At 34.0% G+C, this 25,189-nt stretch overlaps 1 protein-coding gene across 3 annotated transcripts in view; it reads right to left on the bottom strand.

Annotated features, from left to right (window-relative positions):
• Positions 1–2,889: 2,889 nt before the first annotated feature.
• osbpl1a (oxysterol binding protein-like 1A) overlaps positions 2,890–25,189 on the bottom strand; it is a 28,726-nt gene continuing 6,426 nt past the window's right edge. For 2 of the 3 annotated variants that reach the window (XM_021473456.3, XM_021473457.3), the window contains 23 exons: positions 24,061–24,205; positions 23,506–23,573; positions 23,287–23,331; positions 23,119–23,192; positions 22,229–22,292; positions 22,030–22,131; positions 20,910–21,032; positions 18,486–18,567; positions 18,287–18,393; positions 16,065–16,227; positions 13,414–13,606; positions 10,863–10,938; positions 10,631–10,765; positions 10,058–10,155; positions 9,386–9,568; positions 9,054–9,161; positions 8,882–8,971; positions 8,663–8,789; positions 8,459–8,572; positions 6,120–6,243; positions 5,948–6,038; positions 5,594–5,614; positions 2,890–3,301 (listed from right to left, as the gene is read on the bottom strand). In XM_021473456.3, coding sequence (XP_021329131.1) covers positions 3,199–3,301; positions 5,594–5,614; positions 5,948–6,038; positions 6,120–6,243; positions 8,459–8,572; positions 8,663–8,789; positions 8,882–8,971; positions 9,054–9,161; positions 9,386–9,568; positions 10,058–10,155; positions 10,631–10,765; positions 10,863–10,938; positions 13,414–13,606; positions 16,065–16,227; positions 18,287–18,393; positions 18,486–18,567; positions 20,910–21,032; positions 22,030–22,131; positions 22,229–22,292; positions 23,119–23,192; positions 23,287–23,331; positions 23,506–23,573; positions 24,061–24,205 — 2,436 coding nt within the window. In that variant the 3' untranslated portion in view covers positions 2,890–3,198. The remainder of the gene's footprint in view (positions 3,302–5,593; positions 5,615–5,947; positions 6,039–6,119; positions 6,244–8,458; positions 8,573–8,662; positions 8,790–8,881; positions 8,972–9,053; positions 9,162–9,385; positions 9,569–10,057; positions 10,156–10,630; positions 10,766–10,862; positions 10,939–13,413; positions 13,607–16,064; positions 16,228–18,286; positions 18,394–18,485; positions 18,568–20,909; positions 21,033–22,029; positions 22,132–22,228; positions 22,293–23,118; positions 23,193–23,286; positions 23,332–23,505; positions 23,574–24,060; positions 24,206–25,189) is intronic. The other variant, XM_073936798.1, reaches the window with a different exon arrangement.

Here is a 25,189-nt window from a genome sequence, read left to right as displayed (position 1 = left end):
TTTTCTGTTCACCAAGGCTGGATTTACTTGAACAAAAATACAGTAAAATGGTTAAAACAATTTCATATGACTGAAATAAATTTCAATTCTGGAACAAATTACTTTTAAATATATTCAAATAGTAAACAAAGATGAAGTTTCAGTGTCCTTAAAGCAGTTTTCAGTGTCACCTGATCTTTTTTTAAAGTGCTGATTCGTTACTGAAGAGGCATTAATTATTTTCTTATTCTATCTTATGTATCTTAATCTTATTCGCCAACATTTAAAAGTTCAAATTAATTCATTTTCCATAATATTAATATTTACTGTATTTTAGCTATTTTTCCCTTTTAAATAAATGCAGCTTTGGAGAAAAGTAAAAAAAAAAAAAAAAAAACTGCCAAAGATCACTGTTTGAATCCGTCTGCATGATATATCGGTCTATCACTACTCTAATCGAAGAGATTTTGCAGGTTAAAACGCATCGTATTTACATTTGGCTATATTTATAATATGCATTGCCAAGATCCATTTTAACACTAGACCTCATGTTTATTTCATCATTTCATCTCATTTGTATTAAGTCTGAGAAAAGCCTCATATTTGCCATAACTCTCATGTCCTCTGCTGGTCAGCAGATATAAACCATGCACAACTACCTACTGGTCTTCCTCTGGGCCAGAGGAGGTTAATTTATTTCGTTGTTGACGAGTCGTACGTTGTATTTATTTCTTACTTTGTGCCAGATGTTCTGTAATTAATATTCTCGGCCCAAGTTTATCATTAATAGACTTTTAACAGCACATCAGTAACTCTTTTTTTTTGATAATGTTGCCTCTGAATAACTTGAAAGAAATTAAGTTGGTGTATATATTGTGAAATTGTTGTGGAACTTGCACCTTCTGATTTCCTCAGCCCCGTCGATGTAATGCGTCTGTCCCTCCGATGGGCTTTATTCACTACTGTACATGATTCTCCACCGATCTGAAGCTCAAATCCTGTCTTCACTGTGAAACGTATCAATATTGGATGTTCAGGGTATTTAAACCTTGTGAGGACAATAGAATTAGGAAATGTAATTAATAAAATAACGAAACTTGCCATTAAACATGCTGCGTGAGTTCGGTGTGTTCTTTGAATTAAGACATTTTGTGTTATTTAAATTAATAAAGTCAAATTGCAAGAAAATTTTAATGTAAATGATAAAACACTGAACTGCTATGGCGTCAATTTTAACCATCACTGTTTTTCAAATGTACATAACAGACTTTCAATAAAACATTCAAGCCTCCAAGTCATTGACTTTTACTAAAAATGCCTTATTTACAATTCCCAGATATTAAAAGTTAGATATAAATAGGTTAAAAAGTGGGACGATTACACCTATAAGCAGTTCAAATTTACCCACTATAAAAATGCTTGTATTTATGCACCGCTTATGTTTGAAATTACTCACCAATGACTTTTACTAATTCACTCACTGAATTAGTGGTTATAATAAATGAATAAAGTCACAATGACGAAGGCGATTTGTAGAGCTATTACAAACAAAATGCAATGAATGATGGAGAGTCTGGAGAAAATAAGTTATGCAGCAGAGTATGATGGCTCAAATTGAGATATTGTAACCTACTCATAACCTACTCCTAAAATAATCCTGTTATCCTAAAAAATAATGTCATGAGTCTAGACACTTTTTGTTTGCAGTGGCGAAAAACAGAGAAATAGTATGTTAGCAATTTCTAAACATAATTTTAGCAGGGTGAAATTGAATCTTTTTCTTGTTTGAAACTATATAAAACACTTTATACAGCATAAAATAATCGAACACGTTTTTTTATTTGTATTTTTATTATTCAGATGTAATTACAATGTGTAAAGGTACAGTTCACTCAAAAATAAAACATGTGTCATCTTTGAAGACTGAAGAATGTCGTCCACTGACTTCCATAGCATTTTGTTTTCCTATTGACCACCAGTTTTCAACATTCCAACATCCAAAATAATGGTTTGGAACCAGGTGAGTGTCAGTAAATGAACATTTTCAGTGAACTGTCCCTTTAAAGTCTTTTCTGTACAGATCTATTCTGTTAGACACCTGTAGGCATATTTGTTTTCAATAAGATAAATCTCTAAAAAAAATATACACTCAACAACATGTAACACTCTCAAACACAATGTAAATTCATATAGGGTTAAAAGTAGAACTCATCAACCGAAAGCTCAATGTTCCTGTTCAAGACCAACTTAAAAAAAACAGACGAATAACAGACTCCAAATAAATACATAAAGTAAGATTGTTATATTATTAAATAATATAACAATTTATTAGTCAACATGTGAACTCTTTAAATCAACATCACAACAAAGCAGCAGGAATGCACTATCCCAATACTGAATTGTAAATAGAGACTTTGAAGTGTGAATTTGCATATTAAAAGTTAACATTTAAATGTAACAGTCATTTTTAGAACCTGTCAGGTTTTTTATCACAGTATGGAAGGAATGTATGAACTTTCTAAATTTAGTAAACAGAAAACAAAATGGTCTCAGACCTGAGTCTTGCTGGACACCTTAAATCTACCATTGTTAAATCCTTATTTCATTTTCTCGTCGGACTAAAATAGCATATTATTGCCATTACAGTACCCTGATATTGCTATGGTATATTAAGGCCAGCTTGATGTAATCCTCATCATCATATGTCACAATCTGCAATTCCTAAAAATCCTTGATTGTTGCATGTTTATTTAAATATGAACATTTGTAAAAACTAAAATCAGCTCTGGGTGAATTTAAAACAGCTCTTGCTTAACAAACTATACAGTTGAAGTCAGAATTATTATTAGTATTACTTGCCTAATTACCCTAACCTGCCTAGTTAACCTAATTCCCCTAGTTAAGCCTTTAAATGTCACTTTAAGCTGTATAGAAGTGTCTTGAAAATGATCTAGTCAGATATTATTTACTGTCATCATGGCAAAGATCAAATAAATCAGTTATTAAAACTATTAATGTTTAGATATGTGTTGAAAAATGTCTCCGTTAAACAGAAATTGGGGTAAAAATAAACAGGGAGCCGAATACTTCTGACTTCATCTGTATATAATAATTGAAATGTTGGCCTAGCCAACCAGTGCCGAGTTGGTTTTAATAGTTATAGTAGATGTAGTTTTTACTATACAGTTTATCAATGACAGTGCAAGATTTTTGTACAGGTCAGTATATGTCCGGTACTTGGGAATAATCACGGTCCCAGTAGCTATTGGAGAACAGCCAGTCCTGAGAGCCATTGTGTGGATTCGGACCTTGATGAAACCACCTGTTTTGTGGAACAAGAAAAGGCTGTTTAGCAAACATGTAACAGCGCTGATAGTTGATCTAGTTTTGTTGCATGGATTCATTCAACTCAAAAACCAAACATGCATAAAAAATGCTTCTTTGACCCCCATTAGAATAGTCTCATTCTTAGTTCAACAGACTGTGTGGAGCATTTGGCTGTAACACTTAAACCGGGAGTAAAGTTACACCATGCTCTCTCAGTAGAAGGCCAGAGAGCTCTGTTTACATCGTCTTATTCCACATTAAAAATAGATCGTCTAAGGGGGACATAAAAACCCAGTCCTTTGGTGTGAAGTGCCATTAGCATATGAAATCTAAAAACAACTAACTTATTTTAGTATTAAATATCCTTGTGTCCAGCCAATTTCACAAACAATTACTGTTTAAAGTTGTTTTATTGTGTTTTAGAAATTTATTGTGGGCTCATGACAAGCTACAAAATTTGCTATAACTGTACGCATACGCTAATGTTTTTTTCACACTACTGTAGAATCATATTAAAAACGTATACAGTTTATTTTCATTTGTAACTTTTCCCCGGTAGCACAGATTTGTGAGATACAATGTTACAACTAAAGAAATGACAAGTTAAATTTTTCATTCAATTAAAAAGAAACCAAAACGGACTGAGCCTTGCAAGATACACATATTCTAGGCTTTTTAATAAATCCAAGGGAATTTCATGGGAATAATACTATGTATCAAGGCTAGCTGCAAAACTGTTGGCAATCTCCACATTCATAAAGACCTAGGTTGTTTAATTTTCTTTTTATTTGCATTAACTTGTTTATGATTTTATCACCTGCAGGGCGGATTACTGTAATGGACTCCTCACTGGCCGATTATTGTGTTTCATTCCAAACACAACACAGCAGGAATTAACACTGGGCAATTTGTCTTAAAATCAAAATCTCGATTAATTGAACATTTTAGCTCGATTACAATTAATAAATATTTTTTATTTGTTTAATTATCTTTTTTGCCCTCTCTGTGCCGCCTACACTCTTCAACGCTAGCAAGCTGACCAATCACAAAGCTTGTGCTATGCGTCGTCAAAATGTGTGGCTACATTTTTTGAAAGGTCAGCATCAGACACAACGAGGGGTATGCGAACATTTGAAGGCTGCGCCAGACCATACGCTGCGTTTAACACAGAAGTGTAAACAGAGCGGGGTCAGGTGACTTCACACGCGGTAGGGAAAATAATTGAAAAAATTGACTTGAAAAAGTTCTATCGATTATTCAGTTAATTTCCGATTAATCACCAAGCTCTAGCGGGAATGTTGCCAACTATAGAAAAGCAAGTTCTTTATCTATTTTCAAATTAACAAAAAACTAAACGAACCCTGAATAGAGCCTTGGGGGTCAGCTATGATCTATTTTTACTAACAAACCCTTAAATCAAATTTAAATGATGGTAGTGTTAAAAAAAATTTATATCAAAAGGCCAATAGCTACGTTTCCATCCACCTATTTTTCTGCACATTTTGGATGTGAGCATAAAATATGATTGATAGAAACGTCAAGATGTAAATACGTTTTGAAAATGCACATAACAGAGTAGGATAAACTTTTTATTTGATAAAAAAAGATGCGCATAAACAATGATGGAACTACTTTTACCGAACAAATTCCAGTATGCACATTAAAAAAGGTCATGTGATTTTGTAATAGAAGATCATGTGATGAAGAAAAATGAATTGTCAAGAGCGTCTGTGCTCCACGTCTCATGCCTTTAAACGTCACCACGCATTCACTGCATGTCGGCATTTGTCTTTTGAGGCGCAAGTCATTTATTTAATAAGGAAAAGACTTAAGCAGCTTCTCCTACTACAGCAAATTCCAATTTTAGTGTTGATATTTCGCGTCAGCTAATCACGAAGTGACGATTTTGTTCACTTTGACTACTTGCATGAAAACGCTGCTTTATTCGCATATCTTTTACACAACATTCCAGTTTTGCACATAATTTGATTTGCATGTTTTGATGGAAACAAAGCTAATGATATATGAACTATGAAGAATTAAAAGTGTTCTAGTTGTGTTTTACATCATAAATGCTCAATCTAATAATCCTTAAAAGCTCACACACACAGAAAACAAGTGTTTTACCATTATTACAAGTCTATTCAACCAATGTTGTTCTACCACAATTAGTCCATCCTATGCTATAATTATAGACTGTGGTTACCCACTTGCTCAAGGTAAATAAATTATGAAACCGCAGAAGAAGCTGAATGTAAAAGTCAGAGCAACAAAGCGAGCATCAAACCTGGGGCCTGAAGCGATGTTTCTGCTCACCGCAGCAAAGTCAGAGGACAGATGATAATGCCAAAAGAAACAAAGGAGGAAATGGGGTTAAATGCAAAGAACAATGAACCAGGAGTGCTGCTAAATGTCAAGCGGTTACTTTAGTAGCAATTTGGTGTGCATAAAACTATTTATAATGCAGTTAGTCACAAGCAAACCCAAATACCAGTAGTTACTACAGTTATATTTTACACACGTTTGCCAACCCTTCATAAACTAAATTGTTTGCTGATTATTTAGTACAAACAACAACTGTAGTAACTTTTGGAGATGTAAAAGTGTGAAAATGTGAAGCCGAAATGAATTATTTCTGCACCTCGCCTTCCACTCATCATCTGACTTGGAGCGGTTCTTACGTGCCGCCCTCTGTTTCTCCTCCAGTCTCTTCTTCTCTTCGCTGGCCATGTCTGAGATGATCCAAACAACATAAAGTTAATATCTGAATATTTCAATGCAGCAAACAAAGTGGCACATGGAAACAAGCATACCGATGTCTCCGTTCTCCATCGCTCGGATATCTGGCCTTAGTCTGCTGTCCGTTTTGGGGATGACCGATTCAATCTCTTTATCCAGCTCATTGAGTTGCAGGGCAAATGAAGTGAAGCTGTACATCTTTTATGTGCCAATAAAAACAAAACAAAGATACAAAACACTTTACTCAACATAATCTGTCTCAATGTTAAGTACCACAAAATGAAATTGCTTGTTGGAGAAAAGTAAAGCTTTATAGTAACACAAGCTTCTGCACTATTTAATCCTTGAAATCGTTTAAACATTTTAATTGTCATTTTGTTATTTATTGTGTTGTCATGGCACGCTACACATTTTGATATAACTCTAGACAGAAAATGCTAGTTTTACACTAGAGTCTCTCCATGGCCTGGCCCCTGAGTATATTTCTGAGCTAAATAAAATACACCAACCAACTCTTCTCTCTAAAGATCGACTCTATTTGCAAGTTCTGCGATCATGCCTGAAATGTCGAGGTGATAGAGCTTTTTGAGTAGCAACTCCAAGACTTTGGAACGATCTTCCACTCTCCTTAAGAACATCTCCAACTTTGAGTCTTTTCAGAGGTCACTGAAAACAGGCTTATATTCTTTAGCTTTTAATAATGTGTTTTCAGTTTAAGTATTTTGGTTGTATGTTGGCATGTATTATGTGTTTTCATGTAGAGCACTTTGGTACCCATTGTGGTTGGTTGAAAGTACTCTAGAAATAAGTTGAGTAGAATCATTTTAAAAACGTATACTGTTGATTTTCATGACTGTACTATTAAAACCTTTGTTTTTCCATGGTAGGACAGATTCGTGGAATACACTAGTTGGTGTTTATGTACTTTTAAGTCATTACCTCGAGCTGTAGATTTTGTTAAAGGGGTGATACAGAGTGTATTTTTAAGGCTTGGTTGTGTTTTTGGGGTGCAAAGCAATGAGTGTTTATGCTTCATTTGTAGAAAATTACATTATTTGTTCATATATCTTTACTTCGATTAAAAGATACTCAGCTAACATGAAAACAACTATCGTATTTACAAGTTCCTCTGCAAGGTTCTTCCTCAGGAGGCTCTGATTGGTCTGCTAACATATTGTGCTGTGATTCGCAGATCAGCTCCACATCACCAGGAAGCATCTCTGCTATAACATTAACATCTGGCCACACCCCTTCGCTGCTCTAGGAGTATGCACGTAACCTAAAGAGTTTATGACATCATGACCGTGGATGTAATTTTTTGTAGTCCCCAAACTTCATTGGCTGTAGGCTTACAGCTAACTCTGTAAAAGCCAATGTCTCCCTTTGTGTTGAACTTAGAGCATATTCCATTCAGAATTGTTGTTTATGTTCACAAAGCTACATTACACAACAACTAAAGTTTAAAAGATAATATCGTAGTGGACCACCCCTTTAAAATTCTTAAATATATCCCAATACTGTTATATTTTTATCGTTGGCCACAGAAATTATATAAAGGAGATTGGTAAAATACGATATCTTCTATTTGCTCGACAAATTGATTCAGTCCGACTCAAGTGAGTCGAATCAAGTGATTTAAATCTTCAACATTTAATTCCTTGAAATGAGCTAATAAACCCTGATGATTCTTTTAAAGTAAGTTGATCCCCTAGACCATTGGTGTCCAAACTTAGTCCTGGAGGGCCACTGTCCTGCATAGTTTAGCTCCAACTTCCTTCAACACTCCTGCCTGGATGTTTCTAGTATACCTAGAAAGAGTTTGATTAGCTGGTTCAGGTGTTTACTTAAGGTTGGAACTATAATATGCAGAACACTGGCCCTCCAGGACCGAGTTTGGGCACTCCTGCCCTAGACTACAGGAATGACAAGTAAAATTTTTGGATTGAATAAAACAGAAACTAAAATAGACTCAGCACTGAGCCTTGCAGGACACCCATAATCTACTCTTTTTAATAAATCCGTGAGGGTTTCATGGGAATAATACTATATATAAAGGCCAGCGCAATCTCCACATTCATAAAAACCTAGATTGTTTCATTTTCTTTTTATTTGCATGAACTTGTTCATGATTTTATCACCAGCAGAGCGGATTACTGTAATGGTCTGTTTAGCTGTGCCTTCACTGAATGAGCACTGTGCTACATCCGACAGATCACACTATTATGCCTTTTTCTTTTTAATCTTTTAAGACCTGTTTTTAAACACAATCTGTTTTAATTATTTTTATTATTTATTGTTTTTATTTTTATAATAGTTGTTTCTTTTTTTCCATGTAAAGCACTTTGAATTATTGTGTATGAAATGTGCTATATAAATAAACTTGCCTTGCATTAAAAATGTAATACAGCTATACCTGTGCAGAGTTGGCAGGTCTAGGTGCTATTCTCCAAAGCAGCTGACTTCCTGGGATCACCTCCAGTGAATCTCCACCTGGTTGAGGTGTTTCTTCAGAGTCTGATGACTGAGACTGCCGCAAAACACCACATAAAAAAATTATAAATCATATTAAATGTCATATTCAAATCAAATCATACATGTCTCAGTCATTCAGAAAAACCTGTTTACTGCTTTTCTTCTCTTCTGATGCTTTCTTATCATTCTTCTTGTGAGTTTCGAATGTTGCTGGGTCGACCAAATACATGCACTCCGTCCATTTGCCATACAGCACACATACTTTCTTTTTGCTGTGTGGAATCCACAAATAAACAATATAAAACTAGGCCGTGGCGATGGTGAAGAACATTCATTAGGGTAATTCGACTTACAAGCCACTGACCTCTTATCTAAGATGTAGCCTTCAACCTTATGTAATTCCTTCCCAAAAAGGCCACATGGTTTAAAATTCAGACAACATTTTTCACCAGTTCTGTTGGCAAATACAGTCAATATGACAGCATTAGATATGTTAAACTAGAACAACTACATTTACAGAAGAGTCTCACTGATACCTGTGGTTAATAACCTCAACGTTGCCGTACTGTTCAATCCACAGCTGTCCCACAATGATGTTGTGGACACAACACGTGGGGTTCGTCCATGTGTACGCCTCATTATGCCTGCAACGGGATTAATTTGGTACATTAAAACATGAATATGCTTAGAATGCATAAACATTTCAAAATGTTGATGATTTACCAAATATATTCATAATAAAACTGCTCCTAAATTTACTAATTTACCAAAAAAGTAGACCCAAACCAATTATAAGCAACAAAAACAGTTACTATTGAAAAAAGGTGTCTATTGATATTAATAAACAAATTATTGCACAAATGTTTACTTGGGAAGTTCAAGAGTTATGATGCCCTTAGGTTCAGCCTCCACGCTCTTGCCCCAAAACTTCAGTTTGGGATAGATGGAGCCATGAAACACAAAGTTCTTCTGCAAACCCTCAGCATGGAAGGCGCTGATTGGAGGATGGTGGCTCACTTGTTCAGATATCAGCCGGAAATCAAGATCATCCCTACAAAGTTGAGGGGCATGGTGAATATTCTCAACCGCACAACAGACTGATAAACTCGGACTGCTAAGTGAATAAAAGTCACACTAATGATAACCAAAGTTTTAACAATAGCACATTTACAACGAACACAATGGCTAACAGTATTGCTAATGCTAACAGTAATGTTAACATTTTTACACTTGAAAAAACTAAATAAAACTGCCAATATAATTGATGCATGTAAAAATGTTAGCATTAGTAATGTGTCAGCAATAGTATTTGTGTTGTAAATGTGCTAAGTGTATTTGTGACATTTAGCACATTCGCTAATTTAATGCATTTTTGCTAACATTTTCATGTTTTTTTTTTTTATTTGGAATTTTAATGCTAACCATATATGCTATATGCTAATAATAATGTTACTGCTTTAACTTTCAAAACAGCAAATGTGTAACATTTGCACCTTAGGTGGTAAAATTAAAGCCAACAAATGAACATTCAATCTCTTACCTGACTAACTCGTACGTTTCTCCTAGCAGGGGGTTGAAGGGTTTACCTGTCCTTTCCCATTGAGATGCCACAGCCGATACAGCAAACGCGGCCACACACTGCATAAAAAAACACAGAATTTAATTTATGAATACATATAACATGGAATTGCTTATCAATAGGATGTGGCAAAGATCTTACAGACTCTTAAATGTTTGAAACCGCTAACTATTAGCAAGTGTAGAACTAACACTAATTCTGATGCTAACAAAGGTTTAAAATATTAACATTACTACTATAAGACAATTTCCAATGCTAAAACTGACTGTCTGAATAGCTAAAAAGGCATGTTAAAAACAGCAAGCCACATTAGCAATTGTAACACTAATGCTAATAGTAATTTAAATGCCAATGTTAAAAGTAATGATAATCTTTTATTGTTCAGAACAATAAAGAGGCACATATGCAATGCTAGCTCTCATGCTAACAGTAATGCTAAGCATTTAACATTCCAAACAGCAAAAAACAAAGATCACAGGAGGTTATACATCATACTGTATTTAGTGTTTTAGGGCCAAACCCGTTGTTTTTCACCTTCATTCTCTCAATGGAGTTTTCTGAAGAATTAGCCTGATGGATGAGGTATGTGTGCTCCATATATTCAGTCAGTCTTTGGAGAAAACTGAGCGGTTCATTAAAAATAACTGGCATGGTGATCTTAGACAGCTCCTGAAAGACAGGTGAAGAAAACAAATCCATCAAAATATGGTACTTGGTTGTATTCTGAGATATATAAAAAAAAAAAACAAGACTCTCGAAAGCTCACCATCCCAATGCACTTCCTTAGGATGCTCCAGATACTGAAGTCATTTCTGGAGAACATTGGGGCTGGTAAACTTGTTCTGGAGAATAAAAAAAAAATCATAGTAACTCATCAACTTATCTATACGCGTTTATAACTAAAGGGGACACTATTTAGCAGCTTCTATGAAACACGTCTAGACTTTCGTTATCAGTCAAGTAACGGAAGCTTTATATCTTATTTAGTGAAGCGAGGCCAGTAAACCGATCCATTTCAGAGAGCTCAAGATACAAGAAAACCTGCTGTTTTTGTATTGTAGCTGATAAATGTAAACACAATAATGAGATGTGCTGTAGTTTTGGTATGTACAGGGCTCTGAACTAACTTTTTGTACTGATGCATCAACTTTTTTTCTTGGGTGCACCAGCTCAAAAGTTAGGTGTATCCAAATTTTTGAACACATCGCATTTACCATAGCTCCTTTCATCTTGCACATCTCATAGGTTTAAACCACGACATGGGCCTAATGTGAGTATCTGCTGAACCACAGTCACTGAGCCTATTTTTATTCATTTACTTTTCGTCTGAATGGCTGGTCGCACCTGTGCAACCTCAGATCGAGTGTGACCTAATTTCTCATATACACACACATATATACATATACATATACACACACACACACACACACACACACACACACACACACACACACACACACACACACACACACACACACACACACACACACACACACACACACACACACATATATATATACACACATATATACACACACACACACATACATACATAGATACATACATACATACATACATACATACATACATACATACATACATACATACATACATACATACATACATACATATATATATACACATATACATATACATACATATACATATATATACATATATATATATATATATATTGTGTGTGTGTTTGTTTATGTCGTTTACGAGTACACAAAATTGTAAGACATGAGTATAACCTAATTGTACACTATTAAGGTAAAGGATTAATCCAAAATGCAAAAAATAAAAATCATACTCAAGTCTTTTGACATTCATATTTTGCAACATGTTTCCTGTAAAGTTTGGGTTTATGGGTAGCAGTAGGGTAAGGCATTATAATAAGCGTTTTTTACAGTAGAAAATACATTACATCTATGGAGAGTCCTTGTAAACCAGATATACATGTATGCATGTGTTTGTGTACATGCATATATACTATAAAAATGAATACATAGCACACTAATATTAATAATTGTTCAATAAAAGCACAATATTATACTAATTAAACTACAATAAAACTAAATAAAATAAAAATGTATATATATTTATTTTACAAGATAATTGATATCAAATCATTTTTGTTAATATACAATATCAATGAAATAATATTTTATTTTATTTACATTTAGATTTATCAATGAAACAATATATTTTAAAGTATTTTATATTATGAACATGATACATTTAGATGTATGATTTTCATATATAATTAAAAATAATCTAACTTTATGAATATGTTTCTATAATACATATTTTAAAAATATATAAATAATAAAATAAAAAAATCTATGATAATATTCTCTAAAAACACTTTTTTTACTTTTCTAGATGTCGAATAAAACAACACCTATAATCGGATGCAGAATCAGTCAACCATCCATCAACAGGCCATCCATCGACATGTCGAGCCTTAAAAGTTCAAATTACGGTGTTAAACTCAGCAGCCTCATCAATCTTTTACTGTTTCATTATGAGCGCCTCTTCTGGCCTCGACTCGCTGAATAATTCACCACAAGATACAAACCAAAACAAAACACAAAGAAGAGATGGCAAAGAAACTCAACAAATGATAACTAAACAGCATTTAATAGATCACAATAGATTGCTTTTATACACGGTTTATTTATAAAAGTTCAGAAGATTTTTTTAACTTAAATGTACAGGTAATTTGTGGTTTGAATTTGAAAGTAAAGTAAAACACTTTATTCATACAACAGGCATTGTTGAGATTTTGAGCTTTTTGGCGGGATTTTCATAAAGAAAACATCTGAAAGACACTTTCTTTTGTCTTACTTTATCTTACTTAAACATTTTTAAATTCCGTTTTAACATTTTTCCCTCCATTTTTACAGCACTTACATTCAACAAACTATATTTGTAATCAAATCTGTATTCTGACGGTTTTAACGGAGGGATTTGTTCAAACAAATGTCCTTTATTCTAAATAACATTTTATTCTAATAATAATGTCGATTTTTTTGTACTTTTGATGCCTGTTTGCTATATTTTCAAAACGACAAAATGGTAAAAAAAATACTTGCTAAAAACTCTCCGTAAAAGCTTTATCCAATGTTCAGATTTTTGTGCTCAAAATTTATGCAAATTAATGCATTACCATAATACAACCTCATTTGCAAATTAAAACAACATTTTGAAAAACTTGCAATGCTATTCGATATTTATTCAGTCAATTTTTAACGCTAATCACCTTTAGTATCTTAAGTTAAAAACACACATTTTGTGATTGCTTAAAATCATACCTGTGTTTCCTCAATCCGTTAACATTGGCCACCTCTTCATCATCCTCTTCCTCTCCTCGACGCTCTTCTTGGGACATCCTGCCACTGTGTTGTCCTGGGATGCTGCAGTAAAGCTCAGACGTGAAGTCGTCGTGGTCTTCGTGTGAGTGTCCGTCTGTCTGGAAGCCGCTCAGCACAGGCTCCGAGTCTGAATCTGTTGCGAGGGAACACAAACAGACATGCTTTAGAGGAACAATGCTGGTCCGACAGCAACAGGCGCTCCGAGGAAATCTGAGCAGGGGATCGGGTGGCGTTTAATGGGGCCGGAAGTGACTGGACACGTCACTGAGAAAACGAGGTGTCTTATGATTATCAAGCTACATTTCACATTCGCAATCGGTAAATTTAAAGAATCGTGACACGAGCATCAGAATTATTAACTTTGCCTGAATTGTTTGAATTGCTGAGCTTTGGTGCTTATCTGGGAAAAACAGGTTCGATTTTGGTGTAAACAACTTAATGCTTTCATGTATTCATCAGTATTTCTATTTTTTATTACATAAAATGGCAAAGGTATACATTATTGAAGTGTTCCGAAGTAAAAAAAAAAAAAAAAAAAACATTTTCTCATTCTGTACTACCATATCTGCACAAAAAGAAAGACAAATATCCAGCAAATAAATAAAATTATATTTTATTTGATTTCTGTTTAAAAAATATAATTAGTGTTTTTCCACAAGAATTTGATGTAAGTTTTACAGATAAACATGGCCAAATTATTTTATGAATATATTAATATTAATAAATTTAGGTATAATAAGTGATCTAAAATGTGTATAAAATTAAAACACTTTAAACATTAATGAGCAGAATTATTAAAATATTAAATTAAGATATTATATTACAAAAAAAGCTAATTAAATTAAAAATATCTAAATTGAGAAATAAAATGTTTCTGAAATAAGGCGATTTTGCAAAAATTAGTCTAAAAACATAGTAAAAACAGTAATATTGTGGAATATCATTACATTTTTAAAATGACTGCTTTGAATGTAATTGTAAAATAATAAGATAATCCCTCTGAAAAATTATTCTAATGTGAAAATTGTTCAAATTTATTTCTTATATTATTATCAATGTTAAAAAACTGCAAATGTTTTAGTGGAAGGCTTTACGCATTACTTGTTAAAATTCTTTGACTAATACAAATTCTCATTTGAATGCATAATATTTTTGCCACTAGAGGGTGCACATTTAAAACAAACAAAGGCTTATTTTGATGACTTGACTGAGTGTGGAATCATGGGAGTTGTGGTCTTCATTACATCCTATAGGATCCATGGATGAGCTAAAGTATTTAACACTTACTATCATGGTAGTATGAAGCAGAGTAAAGGCTGAAAGCTGTCAAAATAAACAAAGTAATGTAATGTATTTTTTATTTAATGCCATGTCAGCAACCAAGGCTATTTTTATGGCAGGAATCTTTCAACAATAAATAAACAATAAAAAAAAAAATCAACAAACAAAATAAAACAGAAATTAAATAAGATTTTTGAGTTAATAAATTATAAGAAATTCTAAAATATTTTCTGGTTTCACTTAATTTCATAAAAAAGGCTTCTGGAATCAGTAAAAGCAGGACAGTCCAGTAAAATGTGTTTTATAGTAAGAGGTGTTTTGCAGCACAAACACTGAGTAGGGTTTTTGTCGAAATAAACAAGAGCACTGAAACAAGGGGCTATATGCACAGCTAGTGTTTTTCAAACTTCTGGTGAAAGCTTTATGTGACTGTTTTAAATTTCATAAGGTTCCTTTGACAGTATTGATGTTGTAATGTAATTAAAATATAATCAGTTAAATAGACTTAAGCATCCATTTGGTTGCTTAAAAAAAAACGTTTAATATATAACCGCAGACTAGTGCAGCAATTTCACTGAAAATACTGGGGTAAAATTAATTTCCATATTTTAAAGACATGGTGCGGAAAGATAGAATTGAATGCAGTGCTTCTTGTTTGGTCTGATACCCACTTTATATTGTCAGCTAGGCAGTGAAGATCAATGTTTTTTTAAAGAAATCAGATCTTAAATGTGGTGATTTTGTATGGGATCACAATTAACTGGAAGCCCTGGGGCTGACTGACTGTTTGAATGAAAAGTCCATGCGCATATAACCCATTGCTGATGAGAGATGTGCAAGACGCGGCACAAAAGCAGCAGAGTTTTTATTATGGCACAGACAACCGCATCTGGTTCTCACGACCACATGGAGAAGACGCAGCGCTCTTTTATCATACTAAACACACTTTAGGGGTCTGTTTTAACGTTGCTCTTGCTTATATAATACATGTATATTAAAGCATCATTGGTGTTTCTATGTTTAATATAAATAAAAAACAGAAATTTAAGGTGTATGACATCATTAGCAGGTCACTAGTTAAAATTGCTTATTTCTCAAGCTCTGGATTTCACTATTCTTCAAAACATTCAGGATAATGCAGGTATGTATGTCAGCAAATAAGCCACTTTTCTAATGTTTTGGATAGTTAAAAAAAAACAGACATTTTGTGTTTCTATATTAAGTAACGTTATAAATGTCCAATGCATGAAAAACATGTACTGAGCCTTATCATTTCAGCCATTAGTTTAGTTCCTCTCAGACATACACACCAGACAGAGCATCGTAGAACTCGTCATCGCTGAGGACACTACGCGGCGACGAGCCTTTGACCACCGACTGCTCCAGCTCATGATGTTCAGTGGCCAGAGTCTGCAGAGCCTCCGACAGGATTTTATTCTTCTCCACCTCCTGCTCCAGTTTCACACTGCGCGCCTGTATATAAACAGACACACTCTATTAATAATAAAATCAAGTAGATCTCATCAAATCTGACCTGACAAAAGACTGAAAGGACTGGGCGATTAATCAAAGGGGGTATTTATTGGTGTTTTGTCAGTAAAGCTAGTTTTATAAAACCTTTCATATTGAGCAGCATTTACTTCACTGAGTTGAAGTTCACTAACAAGCAACACAATATCACGATCAACATCGAAATCGATTTAATCAAACTATAATGATAATTGTTTTATGATAGCAACAACTGCTTCTCAGCAAACAATAGCTGTGTAGTAAACGCTGCACGTTAAAAATACAACATAAAATAGCAGGTTTTTATTCCAAACTCACTTTAGAACTTTTGGTTAATGTTTGAAATTAATCCTCATGTGAGATGATTCAGTAGTCGTGTGATTATTAGTCACGCTGAAATCAATGACAGCAGTTAAATCTTCTTTTTACAACACAATGCTATGGAAATTGTCCTGGGTTTCTTTTTCATTTTGTTTGGAGTTTCCACACAAGAGCGCCCTTTGCTGTTCTTTGGAGATTTACAACTGATCACAGAACCATGTTTTCCTGACAAGATGTGCATGACACGACCAGTTTTTAAAAATTAGTTTCGATTAATAGCTCAGCCCTCAATTAGGTTACGGTAACTTTTTATACGTTTTACATTTACAGTATGTCGACATTACAAAACTTATCAAATTATTCTGTTAATGTTATCTTGGGTGTCTGTTTTCAGAAATTCACTCACAAACCACATTATCCAGTTCATCTCCTCACATCATAAATAGGTATTTTACCCAAAATCTAAGTAATCTAAGTTCATGCATCATTCGAGCCGAAGGTCAGCCAAGTAGTTGTCCATGCACTCAGCAGCTGCCCGCATTTTAAGAAATATACAAAAACAAACCAATCTACGATGGCTCAGTAGTGCACAGCACAACAACATTTCAAAAACCAAACTTTAATCTCACAAAACAAAGACATTAAGATGAAATTGTAACAATATTTTAATAAGCAAACATTAAGCTTACAACACAATGGAAATTCTCCCATTTACTAGGTGGCAGCGAAACACCAACTACTACTTCTTGTTCTGTTTGAATGGCGAGTTACAGTTATTACCCAATGACGCCACAAGAAATGTGTCACAATACATTGCTACCAAGGTGTAAGAAGCGGGTTTTTACCCCTGGGCATACCCATCTGCAATGTTCACAAAATGAAAAAAAAATATTTGTGAGATGCGCGTACAACTGTCCGTTTGTGGACTAACAGACACCTAGTGGTTGGGAGCACTTCCATTTTGTTATGAGCTTAATGTCTTTGTGTTGTGAGATTAATATTTGCTTTTTGGACTGTTTAATCCACTTTATAAAACATGCGTTAACTCTGGCCAAAGAGCTTAGAATCACCAAGAGGCGACATTCAATAGAACGCTACATTGCAACAGCAGCGCCCAGCAACAGCCCTGCGATTCCGCCATTTTGGAGCGAAAGCGATCGGCCGTTTATTGGATCTTATTGCTGTCGCAATGGCAAGCAGCTGCTTTGTTTTAAAATTATTTATTTAAAAAGCCCATTAAAGCTGAGTTACATGACAATACAACACTTACTATTACAATCATCAGCACTTTCAATAGTTTATTTTATAGACTTATAATATGCTGTTTTTCTTTTAGAATTTTTATTCCAAAATGGCCGCCGCGTGACACTAGCGGCATCTAGTGGCTGTTTCAAAATCGCACTAGAATGTCGCCTCTTGGTGAATCTATGCTTTTTGCTTTGGCTTAGTTTTACGTTGGATTTGTGCGCTTTTGGATGCTTCAAAATAAACACCACTGTCCAACACAATTAAACAGTGTGGAGGAGCCAGGATAAACATTAAAACTACTCTGACTGTGTTCCTCTTACAGAAGAACATTATATACTGTATACAAGGATGGCTTGAGGGTGTGTAAATTATGGAAAATTTTTCACTTTTGAGTGAACTGTCCCTTTAACCACTCCACATATCAATGTATGCGTGCAGTGAAATGAACACGTACTCCTTCTTGTCTGGAAAAGAGCTCCAGACACCGGTGCAGTGAGGAGCAGCTTTCACTGGAGGCTTCACAGACATCCTTCAGCTTCTGAATGACCGTCACAGGGATTTCTGTAAGAATATAAAAAAAAACACTGCAGCTTTAAAAATGTCGATTTTTTGGTTTCAGCCAATCAGATGCTGTGGATGATTTAAGGTCTTACTTTCCGCCAGGCCGTCTTCTTTTACCATGGACAGGAGACTCAACACCTCCTTCTCCAGTCTCTGGTGACAGGACTCGGCCCGCTGCCAAACAAAAGAGGAACAAAACAACAGAAAAACATAAATAGGATGTTGTGGAGCAGAAAGCGTATGACTGCAAGAAAGGGTCAGGGTTAGTCAACTTCCTAGTTGCCACTTCCTGCGGTTAAAAAGCGAAAAGGGAAGCTAAGTGAATCTTGTTTTTACTGTAGAAATATTTAGACATGAGACATAACCGTGTCTATTTATAGCACATTTTTGTGCGGGATAGAATTTTAGTTGCTATGATTATGAAATGTAATTAATTAATGTAATCATGGCTAATTAATATAGTTAATTTATAATATAGTACTGTTATTAAGATAATTATTACTAGTTAATTTACTTTAAATGTTTTACACGTTAACAGATATTTTTAAATAAAATCTGTACTGTATTCAATTTAAGTCCTACAAATATTGAATAAAATGAAAGCAAAATTTTAAAATACATTAAACTTTTTATTTTTTTTTTAATTTAACTTTTTTTATTTAAAACTTTTAACGTTTATATTTCATTCAAATTTTTTATTATTAATATTATTAAGTAATTTACTTTGAGTCATTTTAAAATAGCATCTACAGTGCATCTGGAAAGTATTCTTAGCGCTTCGCTTTTTCCATATTTTTTGTTACAGCCTTATTCCAATATAGATTCAATTAATTCATTTCCTCTTTCTACACACAATACCCCATAATGACAATGCCAAAAAAAGATTTTTGAAATGGTTGCAAATTTATTTTAAAAAAATACAAAAAAATAAAAAATTCACATGTACATCAGTATTCACAGCCTTTGCCGTGAAGCTCTAAATTGAGCTCAGGTACATTCTGTTTCCACTGATCATTCTTGAGATGTTTCAGCAGCTTAATTGGAGTTCACCTGTGGTAAATTCAGTTGATTGCTTGATTGGTTGATTTATTTGAAAAGGCATACACCTGTCTATATAAGGTCCTAGGGTTAACGATGCATGTCAAAGCACAAACCAAGCATGAAGACAAAGGAATTGTCTGTAGACTTCAGAGACGGAATTGTCGAGGCACAAGTCTGGGGAAGGTTACAGAAAAACTTCTGCTGCTCTGAAAGTTCCAATGAGCACAGTGGCCTTCCTCATCCGTAAGTGGAAGATGTTTGGAACCACCAGGACTCTTCCTAGAGCTGGCTGGCCATCAAAGCTAAATAATCTGGGGAGAAGGGCCTTAGCCAGGGGTAATCAATAGCCAGATGATCACTCTGTCTGAGCTTCAGCGTTGTCCTGTGAAGAGAGGAGAACCTTACAGAAAGTCAACCATCTGTGCAGCAATCCATCAATCAAGCCTGTGAGGTAGAGTGGCCAGAGGAAAGCCACTTTCCACCTGAAATTTGCCAAAAGGCATCTGAAGGACTTTCAGACCATAAGAAACCAAATGCTCTGGTCTGATGAGGCTAAAATTGAACTCTTTGGAGTGAATGCCAGACATTAGGTTTGGAGGAAACCAGGCTAATACCATCCCTACAGTGAAGCATGATGGTGGCAGCATTATGCTGTGGAGACGTTTTTCAGCAGCAGGAACTTGAAGACTAGTCAGGACAGAAGGAACGATGAACACAGTAATGTGCAGACACATCCTGAATGAAAACCTGCTTCAGAGTGCTCTTGACCTCCAAAATATCAATGGAGTGGCTTCACAACAACTCAGTGAATGTCATTGAGGGGCCCAGCCAGAGCCCAGATGTAAATCCTATTCAACATTTCTGGAGAAATCTGAAAATGGCTGTACACTGTGGCTTACCATCCAACCTGACAGAGCTTGAGAGGTACTGCAAAGAGGAATGGAATTCCCAAAGACAGGTGTGCCAAGCTTGTGGCATCATATTCAAAAAGACTTGAGGCTGTAAATGCTGCCAAAGGTGCGTCAACAAAGTATTGAGTGAAGGCTGTGAATACTTCTGTACAAGTGGTTTTTCAGCTTTTTTTATTTTTATTAAATTTGCAACAATAACAAAAATCTTTTTTTACATTGTCATTCTGGGGTATTATGTGTAGAATTTATACTTAACTAAATATTAAAATTGTTGAAGTAAATTAAGTTCAGTTTCAGCCAGACTCAAAAATCTACAAATTAATCATGCTATTTAATTCACAGTGCTGAAAGTAGTAATAATAGTAGTATGAAATATAGAACGTAAAACCATTACCAATGGCAAAAAAGTCACCTTAGAAAACAAATATAATAAACTCAAAGCGTCGCATGATTAAGCTTTCAAATCAACATCTACATCTTTTCACAGAAGAGAAAGGAAAAACAGCCGCATGCGTATTTAATCAGCTGATGTGTTGATTTATCTGGACTAATGTGATTTCTCACCTGAAGTGACTCAGAAAGCTCATTCACAGACACAGCATTGTCCTCCTCTTCCTCGCTGTCAGGCTCCTGTGAGCAGTAATGAGTGCTGAAGGCCGAATGCTCCTCGATGGCCTCCAGCCACATCTGAAAAACACAACACACATTACTGAGCATGTTTTTTTACATGCACACTAATACACTTATAACTTAAAAAAACAGATTAATGAAATAACATGTTGTCACAATTTACATGCAGACTAATAACCTCCTAATGCAAGTAAATCACACATACAATACTTCATTAGGGAGAGTCTAGAATCGTAGGTACAACTGTTTTGTATAATAACACAATCTAGTCATGTCTTAAACATTTTTTATAAGTGTATTTAGCAACATTTCGTTTTAAAAATATTAACTAAAAGACTTCCAAAAAATGGTTAAAAGTCAGTAACAGAATCAAATGTTTTGCCTTATTTTGCATTGAAAATGAATTCAGTTTACCATCATTTTTATATATATATTATTCAAGATTAAATAAAATGATGGAAAATACTTGAAATGTCTGGAATCTGGACAAATCTGGAATAAGTCAATAACAAAATGAATTATTATGCCATAATTAAATGTCATCTACCTTTATTTGCTATATCAGTTGTCATTTTTAATAAATAATTTAATGTATTTACATTTACATAAGCTGATCATGCTTTGTAAGCTGATAATGCATGTGTTCATTCCATTTTAGCTAGATTTGTCCCTTACATTAATTTTTCTTAGCATATAAAAGTGTTTATCTGCTTTCTGTACATTAATGTGTGTCAAATGGGACCGAATACGTTGCATTACCTCACCATTTACTAACACTAAAGTGGTTGTAAACTTTCTTTCTTTTGTTGAACACAAAACAAGATATTCTGAAGAATGTTGGGGGAAAAATGCCACTGACATCCACAGTACAAACTCAAAGAGTCAATTTTTCCCAAACATTCTTCAAAACATCTTCCTCAACTGGTTTGCATATTTTTGGGTGAACTGTCCCTTTAATCGGGTTCAGAATGTGCAATTATACACACTCATTTTTTCCAAACCGACACAATACAGACTGTTCTGGACAAAATAAACAGGCCGGGAGGAATCTCACTTTTCTGCTTTCTTCAGGGTTGTTCTTCTGGGTCACTTTGAAATGGTGAACGCTGTCGTCAAAGCATTTGACCGTGAAATAGCAGTTATCTTTCGCTTTAATCTGAAAGTTGCACAAATTTAAAAAGAGCAGATGCGTTAAAACAACAAAACAAAAATGACTAATTTATAATTGACACAGATGATTAAGTGAGTCTTACCATGCAGTGTGCTTGTGTTAGTGGTTTACAACCTTGCCGGCGTGTGTTTGAATCCGCATCCGTCCTTGAGGAGATAAATTGAAACAAAAAAAACAGCAGTTTATTGAAAAAAACAAAAAAAACAATAGTAGTATAATTTACACATATTTATTTATAATTGATTAATATAATTAATATAATTATTTTTATAAAAAATAATAGTATAATTTTAGCAATATAGGTATTATCTATTCAGAAGTAGATGTGTAAAAAAGATTATAACATTACAATGATAATTAGTAGTTTATAAGTGTAATTACTTTTTATTATTATTACATTTCATCATTACATTTTCAGAAATGTGTTTTATTTTGTATTTATTGTGACGTTAATGCATTAGAAAGAATCAAACACTGCAATTAAACCATTTTTAGACGGTATCTTCTGTAAATGTTTTGTCTTTAACTGCCATCATTAAATGCTATTTTCTTCTAAGATCTTGATGCAAAAACAGGATGAAACAAACAAAAATTAGTTTTAAATATTTTTTTAGCACATTTTGCAATTTTTCTATACAGCTTAAAGTGACATTTAAAGGCTTAACTGGGTTAATTAAGCTAACTAGGCAGGTTGTATAACGATGATTTGTTCTGTAGACTATAATAAAAATATATAGCTTAAATAGATTAATAATTTTGAAAATGATCTCAAAATGGCTTTAAAAAAATTTTAAACTAATTTTATTCTAGCCAAAATAAAACAAATAAGAGTTTCTCCAGAAGAAAAAAAATATTATCAGACATACTGTGAAAATTTCAATGGTCTGTTAAATAATATTTTAAAAATATAATAATAATATAAAATAATAATCTTGATGTTTTTACAAAATACAACTGAAGGAAAATACGCACTGTTTAGGGTACCATGACAAGACCCCGTCTTGAAGAACCACCCAGTAGGAGCGCCAGCCAAAAAACCTTGAACTCTGGAAGATAAAAAAAAAACTTACACAATAAAAAATAATATAAAAAATACATAGCCAAATACATAGCCATACTATAGATAAACACTTTAAATACCTTCCAAAGAGGCCCTTCAAACATTTTAACATGCCGTGTCATGCCCTGCCGGATTCAAATATCACAAAAAAACAAATTCATTGAAAAAAGCAGTCAAATTCGCAAAACAAAGAATGTTTTAGTATGATATGAGAAGGACAATGGTGTTTTAAAAGCGCACAACATGCATCACATACATTTGTGACACTGAGACAGAGCTCCCTAGCTTAATCAACCTACTTTCACAACATTTCCTGCAATGATCTGCTTCATTTCTGCATCGTTAGTCAAGTCAAAAACAGTCTGATCTGAAAACAACAAGTGCATGAATTAGCTTCAGCTCAGCTTCAACCCAATCAAAAGTCACATGATTTTCATGAGTCACAAAAAATAGTAATTACAGATGTAAACAAAATCTAAAACATCTGGAGCTTTTCCACTATAGCTCTGTTTACACCTAGTATTAAAATGCATTTTAGTAAATCCAATTACAGCAATTGCAGGTATTAACAGTGTATATAACATTTGGAGTCGGTTAACACTTGAACACTACAGCCCTGTTTTTAATTAGTATAAGATGCACCTTAGTAAATCCAATCACAAGTGGATGACACCAAACACCTGGTGACAAAAATATCCAAAACATCCCTGTTTTCAATTGGTGTTAATATGCATTCTGTCAGTCCAATCATAAGTGAATGATACTAAATACAGATGATATAGGATTTAAACCATTGTGAGCTTGTCCAATTCTAACCAATTCTACAGCTAGTCAAAAAGGTAGACACACGTTACCGTTTTTATTCTTGACGTTAGGATTGGCCTTGTGCTGCAGAAGTTTGACAGCGCACTGTTTCTGGCCTCTGTAAGCGGCGCAATGCAGTGGTGTGTTTCCCAGCAGATCCGTGCAGTTTATATTTGGAGGTTTCTTCAAGTTCAGCTACACAAATAAACAAGAGTTACAGTATGCAGGTCATACCGAATTATTGCTAAATGACGGGTAGAATGATAACAGATTAGAACAGGATAGTTTTAATTCAATATTTATTTATGTATTTAGGTTTTAATGCCATGTCAGGCTATATTCATGGTAAAACCTATACTAAATAAACAATATAACATGCAATCATATCGGCTTATTAATAAACATCCACTGTACAAACAAAAACACTAAAAAGAGTCAAATACAATATTTTAGTTGGATTAATGATAAATATTCTACAATTCCTCCAGAAAATACCTTTTTATTTCCCTTAAAATATTTCCTGAATAAAAACGTTCTCTAATTTCCTTTAAAAACACACATTCTATTAAAATATGTTTTATCCACAAAATAATCGTACACAAGTTACAATTAGGTTTTTCTTCCCCTTTTAACAAGTATGATAAGTCTTGAGTGGCCGATTCTACATCTCGTACGTACATCCTGATCATGTCTATTTTCAAAGTGGTAATTATTTCTCAGTTGTTTTGAGTCAATAAATGCCATGCGTGTGTAAATAAAATATTACTATCAACATTTACAGCTGATTTGATCATTTTTCTATTTCAAACTATACATGTATATGTTCTGAAATAAAACTTGAACCAAATCACGTCTAACTGTTAAATGTTGATAGTAGGGATTGGATTGCACCTAAATGGAAATGAAAATGATCAATAGACTTGACCAAAAGCCAAACTAAAAAATGCTTTGTAATAATTGATTTAATGACTTTTTATTATTATTCTTTTAAAAACACAAGCCAATAAAACAGTTGCATCATTTTACCCACGTTGGCATGGCAGCACAGTAGCACTATTGCAAACAACAATAAAAATTACAACATAGAATTGTTTTGTAAGTGCAATATTTGAGAAGAGTTTTTTTTCCCGGTGTGTGTCAACACAACTTTCTGAACTTAAAAAGATTTTCTGAACCCAG

This window comes from Danio rerio, chromosome 22, assembly GCF_049306965.1.
Source record: "Danio rerio strain Tuebingen ecotype United States chromosome 22, GRCz12tu, whole genome shotgun sequence".
Taxonomy (NCBI): domain Eukaryota; kingdom Metazoa; phylum Chordata; class Actinopteri; order Cypriniformes; family Danionidae; genus Danio; species Danio rerio.
This window is presented reverse-complemented; position numbering and strand designations above follow the sequence as displayed.